We start from the raw sequence: 12,163 nt of genomic DNA, 5'->3' as shown, positions 1-12,163 counted from the left end.
TATTGTGGTTAATAACAACACCTAATTTTGTGATACCTTACTATTAACATTTCTAGGTCTTGCCAAAACCTTTACTAGTATGATGATAAATTATTGTGGTTAATAACAACAACACCTAATTTTGTGAGTAATAATCATTTTGACTATGTGATTTTTTAAAACGATAACTATTTTGAGAGATATTTTTTCTTCCTAAAATCCTTACGTACTTTTTGGTTAGTTTCTTTCGGGTCATGATGTTAGAAGATCGGATCAGAATTATAGCATCATTCCGAAATTAAAGGGCTATTGGATCAGAACACAGTCATCATTTCCGAATATAGAAGATCTCAACTTGGTCACCAAGACAAGTGTTTTTCTGAATTGATTTGTTTCCTTATTTCGAGTTATTTCTTCCTGTATAAATTGAGGCCTTCTCAATCAATTTGATATCATTCAATAAAACATAAAAAAAGTTCTTTACTCGTTAACATGGTATCAAAGCTTCCAACTGTTTAGGGCTCATCATCTACACAATAATCATCAAAATCACCCGATTAAATCTGAGCTACCATGGCCGGAACCGGCAGCCCAGAATCAAGTTCCGATTTGATGCTTCAATTAGCAAACCTACTGCAAAACAACAATCACCAGCCACAAAACCCAAAACTTTCCGACAATCTACAAATTAGCCTCAAACTCAACAGCCAAAATTACCCGTTATGGGCTCGAATGATCCGAGTGGCCATTGGTGGAAAATCAAAAAATCTCTTAAACCATTTAACCGATTCCCCACCAGAAAAAACAACATCAAAAAAATATGAAATATGGGAACAGGAGGACCTGATAGTGTTCTCGTGGCTCATACAAAACATCGAACTAACCATTGCCGGAAATCTGACCGAATATTCTACCTCCAAAGAACTGTGGGATGCTTTGGTCACCACATATAGTAGCGGCAAAGACAAGTTACAAGCCTTCAACCTTCATGTCAAAGCCAATGAAATCAAGCAATCTGAAAAATCATTAGAAGATTTTTGGATCTCGTTACAAGGTATCTGGGGTGAAATAGATCGCATCGATCCAAATCCCATGAAGTGTACTGAAGATAATAAGACATATGCAAAGATTAGATCCGAACAGAAACTATTTCAATTTCTAAATGGATTAGATCGAAGATTCGAATCTATAAAGAGAGAGATTCTTCGTATCGATCCGCTACCAACGGCGGAAGCCGCCTATGCTACTGTTCGAAAAGAGGCCGTTCACCAGAATATTCTGGGAGCAACCACCGGAGAGTCAAAAGGCATCGCCGCCGGGTTACCAGCCACATATCAGGAAGGATCAAGCTTTGCATCAAAAGGATACAACCGCCCAAATATGAAGAAATCTGTTCAAGATGATAAATCACACTTAAAGTGTGATGAATGCGGCATGTATCAACACACCAAAGATCAGTGTTTTGAGATTATTGGATATCCCGATTGGTGGACTGATGGCCACAAAACGGCAAGCAAAAAAGGCATCAAGAAAAGTTTCACCAAAGCTAACACTATCACCCCTACCTCCAAGACTAGCACCACCAAAGAAAACGACAGTCGAAGATCGGAGACAGGGTTTGGTGGGGTAGCGGCGGCCGGAGTGGGTGAAAGAGGGGGAGAGTTTTCGGTGGTCACGGGTAAAGAGAAAAAAGGGTTTGAATCATGTGGCCTTAATTTCTCTCGATCTCACTTTCCATACAATAATAATAGATATATATGTAAATACATATGTAAATGCATTGTATCTGGTGAACAAATATGTAAGTCACGTGGACCAAATAGTGGTGGGTCACATGGGACGATTCAGTTAAGCCCACCGGAGGAACAAAGAGGGAATTTATTTGGGCCGAATGAATATGAGCTGCAAGGGAAAGCCCATATAGCTAAATCTAGTGATAAAAAACCCGATGGGTCTTGGATTTTTGATTGTGGTGCCACCGATACTATGACATATGATCCAACCGATTCTTCAGTTTTTTCAAAACCCAAAAGAACTCATATTGAAGTTGCAAATAAGCAAAAAATGGATGTTAAAAATGGTGGAATCGTCAAAGTTTCTCAAAATATCAAATTAACCAATTGTCTTTATGTCCCTTCTCTGTCACATAAACTTCTGTCAATAAGTTATGTGACAAAAGAACTTAATTGTTCAGTTCTTACGCATCCACATTTTTGTCTTTTACTGGATATCAGGACGGGACGAATTATTGGGTGTGGCACTGAGAGAGGAGGACTGTATTATATTGATGAAGTTACTGAAAATGGAAATGGAATGCTGGCTCATGGAACTGATGAAAGGGAAGCTTGGTTGTGACATAGAAGACTGGGACATCCTTCAGTTAGTTATTTACATACCTTGTTTCCGAAACTTTTTCCTTTAAATAAATCAATTTCTTGTGAGACATGCATTTTAACCAAAAGTCACAGACAAACCTTTAAACCCACTAATACTAGAGTTCAAGACCCTTTTTCGTTAGTTCATTAAGATGTGTGGGGTCCTGCTCCAGTTATTGGGGGTCAAAATTTCAAATATTATGTGATTTTTGTTAATGATTGCACTCGAATTACTTGGATTTATTTTTAAAAAAATAAAGATGAAATGTATGATAGGTTTACCGTTTTTTATACCATGGTTCAAACTCAATTTCAAAAATCTATCAAAGTTATTAGAACATATAATGGTGGAGAATATGTGAACTCTCAAATGAATATTTTCTTTCAATCAAAAGGAATAGTTCATCAAACCACCTGTCCTCATACGCCTGAACAGAACGGTGTCGCTGAAAGAAAGAATAGGCTTCTATTAGAAATGACTAGGGCTTTGATAATTGAATCTGATGTTCCCAAAAAATTTTGGCCAGAAGCTCTAGCAACTGCCACCTACTTGATCAACCGTCTTCCTACAAAAATCATAAACATGAAAACACCGTTGAAAACCCTTGCCAACTATCATAACCTTCCACCAGCTCTCACACTTCCGCCCAAAGTTTTCGGGTGTACAGTTTTTGTTCATATTCCGAAAACTTATCGTGATAAGCTCGATCCTTGTGCTGAAAAATGTGTATTCATAGGGTATGGAGTCACTCAAAAGGGATATAGGTGTCATGATCCAAAGACTCGTCGTATGTTCACTACGATGAATTGTGATTTTCTTGAAACTAAATACTTCTACTCCCCGCAACACAGTGAGGAACATAGTGACACACTGGGTTGGCTAAGATATACTTCAGTCCTAGATTCTCAAGAAAAACAAAACATTTCAGGCGATCCAGTGAATGAAGAATAGTCCTCTCCTCAAAGTGTCAACGAACATACAATCCCGAGCCTGATATCTGAGGTAAGTAAATCTACTTCTAGTCATTCTTTGAATAATGATAGTGTCTCAGATAATGTACAAGACTCTACAAATGATGAAGTAAGGGTTGAAGAAGCAGCCACAACCCTAGAAAAGTATGTACTTCCTCCCAGGTCAACTAGAGGGATACCTGCAAAACGATACTCTCCAGAAAGAATTCCTCGAAACTCTAAGTATCCAATGGCCAACATTGCAGATGGAAGTGTTTCTGAAGAAGCAAAAGCTTTTATTGCAAACTTGTATTCGGAATCAATTCCGTCAAAAGTAGAAGAAGCTTTGAAATTAAAAAATTGGAAAGATGCCATGGATACTGAGATGGATGCCCTCATTAAAAATAATACATGGGATGTATGTGTTTTACCACAAGGGAAGAAACCAGTAGGATGTAGGTGGATTTATACAATCATATATAAACCAGACGGTGCCATAGAAAGATACAAAGCTAGGTTGGTAGCAAAAGGGTACACTCAAACATATGGGATTGACTATTCAGAAACTTTCTTTCCAGTTGCAAAGATAGATACAATAAGGGTTCTATTCTCAATAGCAGCAAATAAAGGTTGGCCTCTTCTTCAGTTTGATGTAAAAAATGCCTTTTTACACAAAGAGTTAAAAGAATAGGTTTACATGGAAGCTCCCCCAGGCTTCTCTCATGATTTCAAGCAGGGAGAAGTATGTAAGTTGAAGAAATCCTTGTATGGATTGAAGCAGTCACCTAGAGCTTGGTTTGGAAGATTCACAATAGCAATGAAAAAATATGGTTACAAACAGAGTAATTCAGATCATACCTTATTTCTCAATCATAGAGGAAATCTGGTGACATGTTTAATTATTTATGTTGATGACATGATTATCACTACAAATGATGAAAAAGAGATTAAAAAGCTTAAAGAAGCATTATTTGCAGAATTTGAAATGAAAGACTTGGGGAATCTTAAGTATTTCCTTGGAATTGAAGTTAAGAGGTCAGAACAGGGGATTTTTATTTGTCAGAAAAAGTATATTTTGGATCTTCTGGCTGAAACCGGGATGATTGACTGCAAACCAGCGAACACCCCCATGGTCATTAATCAAAAGTTATTTATGAAGGCAGAAGCTGAGCTTGCTGATAAACACAGGTACCAACGGTTAGTGGGTAAACTCATTTATTTAGCTCATACTCGTCCAGATATTGCATATGTTGTTGGAGTAGTGAGTCAGTTTATGCACCAACTGCAAGTAGATCATATGGATGCAGTTTTGCGAATTATCAGATATCTAAAAGGGACTACCGATCATGGAGTGTTATTTAAGTCGAATGGTCACCTTCAAATTCAAGTATATACAAATGTTGATTGGGCAGGAGACAAAGGGAATCGAAGGTCAACTTCTGGATATTTCTCAATCGTAGGAGGGAATCTTGTTACATGGAAAAGTAAAAAACAAAAAGTTGTCTCCCTATCAAGTGCTGAGGCTGAGTTTAGAGGTATAGCTAGGGGCTTGGCAGAGGCGTTATGGCTGAAGAAACTTTTATTTGAAATAGGATTTGCTCCAAAAGAAAGTATCAAAATTATGAGTGACAATGAAGCTGCTATCCAGATCTCAGAAAACCCAGTCCAACATGATAGAACCAAACATGTGGAGGTGATCGTCATTTCATCAAAGAAAAACTTGAAAATGGGATTATTAAATTACCATTTGTAAAGTCGGAAGATCAGATTGCAGATATCTTAACTAAAGCTGTGGGGACGGTTATCTTTCGTAAATGTCTAAGCAAGTTAAATTTTGGTAATCCCAATATTCAACTTGAGGGGGAGTGTTAGAAGATCGGATCATAATTATAGCATCACTTCCGAAATTAAAGGGCTATTGGATCAGAACACAGTCATCATTTCCGAATAAAGAAGATCTCAACTTGGTCACCAAGACAAGTGTTTTTTTGAATTGATTTGTTTCCTTATTTCGAGTTATTTCTTCCTGTATAAATTGAGGCCTTCTCAATCAATTTGATATCATTCAATAAAACATAAAAACAATTCTTTACTCGTTAACACATGACACCTTTTAGTCTTTTTTTAGGTTGTTAAAAAAGACTATTTAATAACAACACCTAATTTTGTTATAATAATCATTTTGACTATTTAATTTTTTGAAACCATATAAACTTAAATTTGAAACGATAACGATTTTAAGAGATTTTTTTTCTTCCTAAAATCTTTACATACTTTTTTGTTTGTTTCTTCTGGATCATGACACTTTTTAGTCTTTTTTTTATGTTGTTAAAAGTTGTCAAATTGTTTCATCTAGGATCTAGGTCATGCAGTTTTCAAATTCTATTGACGATGATGATGGCTATCATCTTAGCTCCCGCGGATTCATAACTCTTTTAATTGAGATGACATTAGTCATTTTGCCTTTTAAGTGGATGTTGGTTTTCCTACACTTTTTTGAGCCGTACATCACCAAACATGCATCATATCATCGTACAGTATAACACCTTAAGCATATTTGTTGTTATACGATCAAAAACGACAGTGTACAGATCATATTTTTTAAGTAAATGCAACATAAGCATTCTACCTTAATTACTTTAGTCCATGACACCTAGAATGATAGCTACAACATCATGATCAACAATAGGCATGTGCACAAGTTAAAAACCGCCCCGATCTGTGCAAACCCGTGACCCAACAAAACAATATAACCAAACTCGTGACCTGACCCATTACCCATTCGGGCGGGTTGTTTTGGGTTTGGGCGGGTCTGGTGCGGTTCTCGAGTTTAAGGGTTTTTTGTTCTTGAATTGTCAAAACCCAGGCAACCTGGCCCGAAACAAGGCAGAGCAAAAAAATCAACCCGTGACCCGACCCAAAACCTTGCGAAACAACAAAATCAAACCCGTGTGAAATCGTAAACACGTATTTTACTAAATATATTTTACGTTATTAAACATTGTCAATATGTCTCATCTATATACACATAAAACAACTTTATATAATAAAAATCAATTGTATATTATATGTCTTAACATCAATCATACTTTAAATATACTTTTCATTGTATTCCCTCACATATTACACTGATCAATAATCTAGTTATATTTAAACTATTTGATATTTAGAATTAAAATACTTATTATAGAAACCTTATACACAATGCATATATTAAGTAACATTAACATGAGTATAAATCTACCTACCAATGAGCAAATAGCTCATCGGTACAAGGTTCTTTGCAAGTCTTTCGGTGATGTTAAACCCAAATACAAGGTATTGAGGGTGAAAGGATTTTTTAGCACGAAACCGGTTAAGACAACGTAAACTTGAATCCCTGTTGCGAGCAAATGATCCACACTTTATATATAAAAAAAAATTAAAAAATCTAGTTCCTCGTTAAAACTAGTAAACACTTTAAAAATATTAAATGTAAACTAGATGGATGCCCGCGCATTGCAGCACTGTCTCTGAAAAAGCAGTGGTCAAGTTGGCGCTATCGTGTTCTTGAGTAAATGTATCTACAAATTCATGGGTTGTATATCGTATACTGCAACAAAATGATTAAACCCCTAAAATTATCTTTAATACCGAAATCATAACATAAAGATTCCTCCATATAACAATGTTTCAACCTTTATTATAAATCGAATCTTCTTAAACACCGAAAAGCATATGGGGATGGCGGCGACGACTTTTCCGATCAGGATGGTGGTGTGGTTTTATGGGTTGTGGTGCTGGAGGGTATGTGTGGGTTTTTTCTTCTTCTTTTTTTAAAGTAATTTTGGTTTTTTAAGAATAAGGTGTGTGAAGGTAGTGTAATTGTTGAGGGTAAATTTAGATAATTTAAAGTTACATAGTTAAATGTGGAGAGACCGGGTAATTTGCGATAAATATAGATATAGATAGAAAAAATGGACCAATTTTAAAAAGTTGATATAAATAAAAAAAAAAGATTTAATGAAAAGAAATAACACCATGGCAAAAGAGTGGCCAAATATGGGCCTCGCCGACTTAAATTACCAATATATATACAGCCTGACGACTTTATTTAAGTTTTGGTTTCGTTAACAAGAAGAAATCAATCAATCAATCCTTCTTTTTAAATTAAATTAAATTTTAAATTCAAAATAAAATAAATGAATAAATAGGTCGAACCACTTGCGGCCCTCACAATTATTTCCATCGCCCACCATCTCCACCTCCTCAAAAAATATATAAATTAAAAATAAAAACTCCCAAATTTTATTTATATATATATTTTCAAATTTCAATTCAATTCTTATTTTTCTTTCTAATCGATTTGATTTTAATCTTATTATTTAATTACAGGTGAATTCTATTTCCCCCTTTACTTTTTTTTTTTTTTTTTTTTTTTTTATGAATTCATGATATTAAGATCGATGTTTATATCGATCGATTGTTCATATAAATAAATTATTCGATATTAATTATTTTGATTAGTTATTATCTGTTGTGATTTAATTTAATTTAATTTTAGGTTTATGTTTCTTAATTAGCTAATTATTATTTACCTATATATGTGTTTGTAAATTATTATTATTATATATATATATTGATTTTTATGTGAAATTATATACGATCTGCTTGTTAATTATGCATTTCTTATTCGTATATTTGATTAATTATTGATTTTGTTGTTGGAAATAGCTTATTGTTCAAGTTAGCTTGGGTTTTTAAAATTAATTTATATATTAATTAAAAGGGTTGATTTTTTTGTTATTTTATATAATGATAATATTTTGAATAAATTCTGGAAATGTATGGTAAAAATTAAAAACTGTTTTTTAGCCATTATATATATTGAAAAATGAGTTTGGCTTTTCTAAAGTCTTAAGCTTTTTCGCCGTGGACATTTAATTCGGGCCGGAAAGAGTCGGGTATAGAAACCGAGCAAATTTTGAATAGGATATTGGTGTTTGTTTCGTAATTGGGTCATTTCGTGTTATATTTTATGACTTGGTGCAACTTTTATGGTTTATTATTGGTATTGTTATAGTTTATGGTTGTTAATTTGTGCATCTTGATTATAGATTAATGTGTTTACGTATATAAAATAATTGGACTTTTTTTTACAATTCGAAGTTCTATATATAAAAGTTGAATATGTGGACTTCTAGGTTAGAGACGTGTGTACATTTCTTTCTTTGCCATGAAAAAATTGTTATCTTTGCGGATTTGCTTACTTGCAAAGTTTTCTCGTGTTCTTTGTTAAAAAGTTATGATCTTTTTTAATGTTATTATTATTATTAGCTTCTTATTCTGAATGATTGGTTTGAACTGAATTTTTGGGAACTTAAACTTCAGATAGTAAGATATATCTATATGTATAGGATTCTGCAACAAGTTAAGTTGTAATAGGAATTTTGTTTCCGTTGATGATTGGTCGAATTTGTCTTATCGTATGGAAAATGAGAGTTGAAGCTTGCAGGAGTTGAATGTTAGCCTTCTTTAGTGAAATATTGCCGGACCACCCGTATGCCAATTATGTTGTTCATGATTAGTTAATTTCGTATTATCTCTTAATGATGAGCTTAGCTTGATTTTATCTAATCTTGTTTCTGGGTTAGTGAGGAATTATGGCCCTTTAAATATAGCTTTTGTGTATGTGTTGGAAGTCCAGGTCACTTGTGTATATTTGAGTTGGCTGGGGGATCCATTGGGATAAGAAGGGCATTATAATTTGATCTTTGCTTATGTGATTGATGAAGCCAAGTTTTAGCTTCAGTAGTTGACCGTAGGCCATATCGAAAAATAGTTTTTTGTTTTTATGATTCAATACAAGAATTTTATCTTGTTATATTTTCATTCATTAACCACTTGCTTTATGTGTTTATCTGTATGTGCATCTAACTGTTTCCAATTTTTTTTTTCCGAGTCATATGTTACAAATACAAAGATTATTAAAGTTGTCCTTGGTAATTGATTCATTGAAATGCTTGTAAAATGTAAATTGCTAAATGGGCTCGTCAATATATGGTTCCAAAACCAATTCCATTGCATGCTCCCTTGTGTGGTTATGATGAAGTAAATAAACTGGTTGGCTCGATAAGGAGTGGTGCTGCTGTTAAAAAAATAATCATCAATTAGAATTGGTGATTGCTGAATGCCACTCGTCTTTGGCACTTTGCATAATGCTTTATAGTCGTATTTTTTGTAGGGACGCTTGACAGATGGAATCTACCAAGGAAACACAAGCTCCAGAGGGCCCAATTCTTTGCATCAACAATTGTGGCTTTTTCGGGAGTGCAGCAACCATGAACATGTGTTCGAAGTGCCACAAGGAGATGATATTGAAGCAGGATAATGCCAAACTTGCAGCCTCATCCTTTGATGATATCATCAATGGTGGTTCAGGTTCAGGAACTGCTGATACCGGAAAGGATGCTATGATTACCGATGTCACCAAGGCCAAATCAGCAGCACCAGTGGAGCTGAATGTTGTTCCAGCCCAAGCACAGTCTGATGACTCATCCTCAAGCCAAGTCGTTGAGGCTAAGCCGAAGGTAGGGCCCAGTAGATGCACCACTTGCCGTAAGCGGGTTGGTTTAACCGGCTTCAATTGCAAATGTGGTAATCTTTTCTGCTCTGCTCACCGCTACTCTGATAAACATGAGTGTCCTTTTGATTACCGAAGTGCTGGTCGTGATGCCATTGCCAAGGCTAATCCTGTGGTCAAAGCTGAAAAGCTCGATAAGATATGAAGAAACATGACCTGGTCAGAGTATGATATATGGTTGCTACTCAAAAGTCTTTATATCCATGCGTATCAAGTTGCCAATTTAGGTGCCTCTGGTCGATTGTTTTATAAATTTGATTTAGAAAGTTATGAAAGACCGGGGGTACCTTGCCAGTGTTATGAAAATACTTATTCTCGTTGATTGGTAGGGGTTGGTTTGGTTCTATTGTGTGTGTGTTTGTTTGTTTATGGTAATGGTCTTACTTCATAGATGGATGGATATCATTTATGTTAAAATCTGTAATTTGTTCTCATTATGAATCCTTTCATCTTCCATTGTCACTCAAGAATGATGCATGCCTAATGGCATTTCTTTGAATGGTACATGTCATTTGAGGGGTGATCTATCAATCGTATTTAGCAATTTCTCTGGTGTCTTTTGCTCGAAACATTTGTTTTGATTTTTGAACTTGTGGCCCTTAAAATTTTTAAGGTATAGCCTCACCTGGATTTTAGAAGTATGTCTCTGGGTCCAGGAGGAGTTGAGAATTCTGAAATCCTGATCAGGTATGCCTAAACCAATGTCTTGAATCTGTGTGTAAACTTCTACTAGTCTTTGTTGGTCCCTTGGTTGCTCCATAAGATCAAGCTGTTAAATGTAAATCTCCGATCAATTGTGTAGATTGTGCTTGTATTATCGTCTGCTGGAGAGGGATAATTGATGGGGGTTCGTATAACAATTTGTGACATTGATTTTCATGGATGTGGGTGTTAATTGGGATGAAGCCAGTGTGGCCTAACCATGGTTTTCAGTTGCAAAGAGGTCTATGTAACAATCTCTTTATTTACTGTGTTGCAGATGGGGTGTTTATTGGGGATATAACCAGACTTTACTGGATCGGCACCGGGAAGTTAAGAATACTGGAATTTTGACCAAACTGATCCGTGTTCAGTACTAGAAACTGGTTTTGTCTAAACTGGACAGTGAACTTGAGATTTATATTGAAAAGAAACGACTTTGGAAACCCCGGTAGATATTTGGCCTCAAAACCATGTTATATGATTAGGTTTTAGGTATATGATTAAAGGAGGTAATAACAAGATTGCAACGGGGTTTAACTTGAAGGTCCATTTTATGAAGAATTATATATCAACTTTTTTTCTTTTTTTTTTTCTATACAACAATTCTAATATGACCAGTTAATAATCAAAAAATGATAGCAAATTATGGAGTACTACTAATGACAGTAATGGAAAACTGAAAACTCATCAGTCATCACATGCCACCTATTCTTGTGGACAAGTGTACGGGTTAAAAGCGATGTCAAACTCTTGTTAGTACAGGACGTATGCTCTTGCAAATCTTGCAAGAGATACTGAACGTAAAGAAAACTTCACCCGGTAAAGGATTCAGCTATCGTGTTTTCTCTTTTCAGCTTGCATTACTCACAAACTCAGGCGATATTATTGGCAAAGGAACTCTGGACACCAAAGACAAGTACACTGGTTCGAGGGCTGGGGTACATATATTGGTAGGCATATATATGAAACATAAAGTTGAATTAGTAATATTTACAACATCAAATATGGTGAGTTCGTGACACAAAAAATAAACATTTTTTAGCAAAACGAAACACAGACAATTCAATGACTTGCATGATCACAAGAGATGTGCTTCAATAGATGAGTATACAGAACCCTGGGACATGACATCTGAAAACCAATATAGAAACAAGAGTTGGCTCTTGAAATAGACGAGACATACCAGTGAAAGAATGTTCTAAGCCAGTCGTTAAATTAGTTTGAGTCAGTTAATAGGTGAAATTTGTAAACAAGAATAAAGACAAGGATATGTTAAAAGTGTAAAGTGCATTTGAACACAGTTCTGGGTGTCATCCTATGATACAATTATACAAGATTGCTAACACCAGTATCAGTATTCAGTGACACTTGGTTTTAAAGAAGTTATAGTGGCACATTTTGAGAATTCTAATAGCAATATGACAGTCACATAGGTATGCAATCAAATCAATTTGCATGAGGTAAAAGAAGTTTCTATTCAGATTTGAAAATCTGCTCAGATACTACCAAGGAATCTGACAGCTTTTCAATACCG

General features: G+C 35.1%; 1 protein-coding gene across 1 annotated transcript; it reads left to right on the top strand.

The window, feature by feature from the left end:
• Nucleotides 1-7,441: 7,441 nt before the first annotated feature.
• On the top strand, nt 7,442-10,426 carry LOC122607542 (zinc finger A20 and AN1 domain-containing stress-associated protein 8-like). Its single transcript, XM_043780535.1, has 2 exons — nt 7,442-7,679; nt 9,529-10,426. The coding sequence occupies exon 2, from the start codon at nt 9,542-9,544 to the stop codon at nt 10,070-10,072; it is 531 nt and encodes a 176-aa protein (XP_043636470.1). The 5' UTR covers nt 7,442-7,679; nt 9,529-9,541; the 3' UTR covers nt 10,073-10,426.
• Nucleotides 10,427-12,163: the final 1,737 nt, after the last annotated feature.

This window comes from Erigeron canadensis, chromosome 7 (assembly GCF_010389155.1).
Source record: "Erigeron canadensis isolate Cc75 chromosome 7, C_canadensis_v1, whole genome shotgun sequence".
Lineage (NCBI taxonomy): Eukaryota > Viridiplantae > Streptophyta > Magnoliopsida > Asterales > Asteraceae > Erigeron > Erigeron canadensis.
Note: the sequence above shows the minus strand (reverse complement) of the source record. Positions and strands in the feature narration are given on the sequence as shown.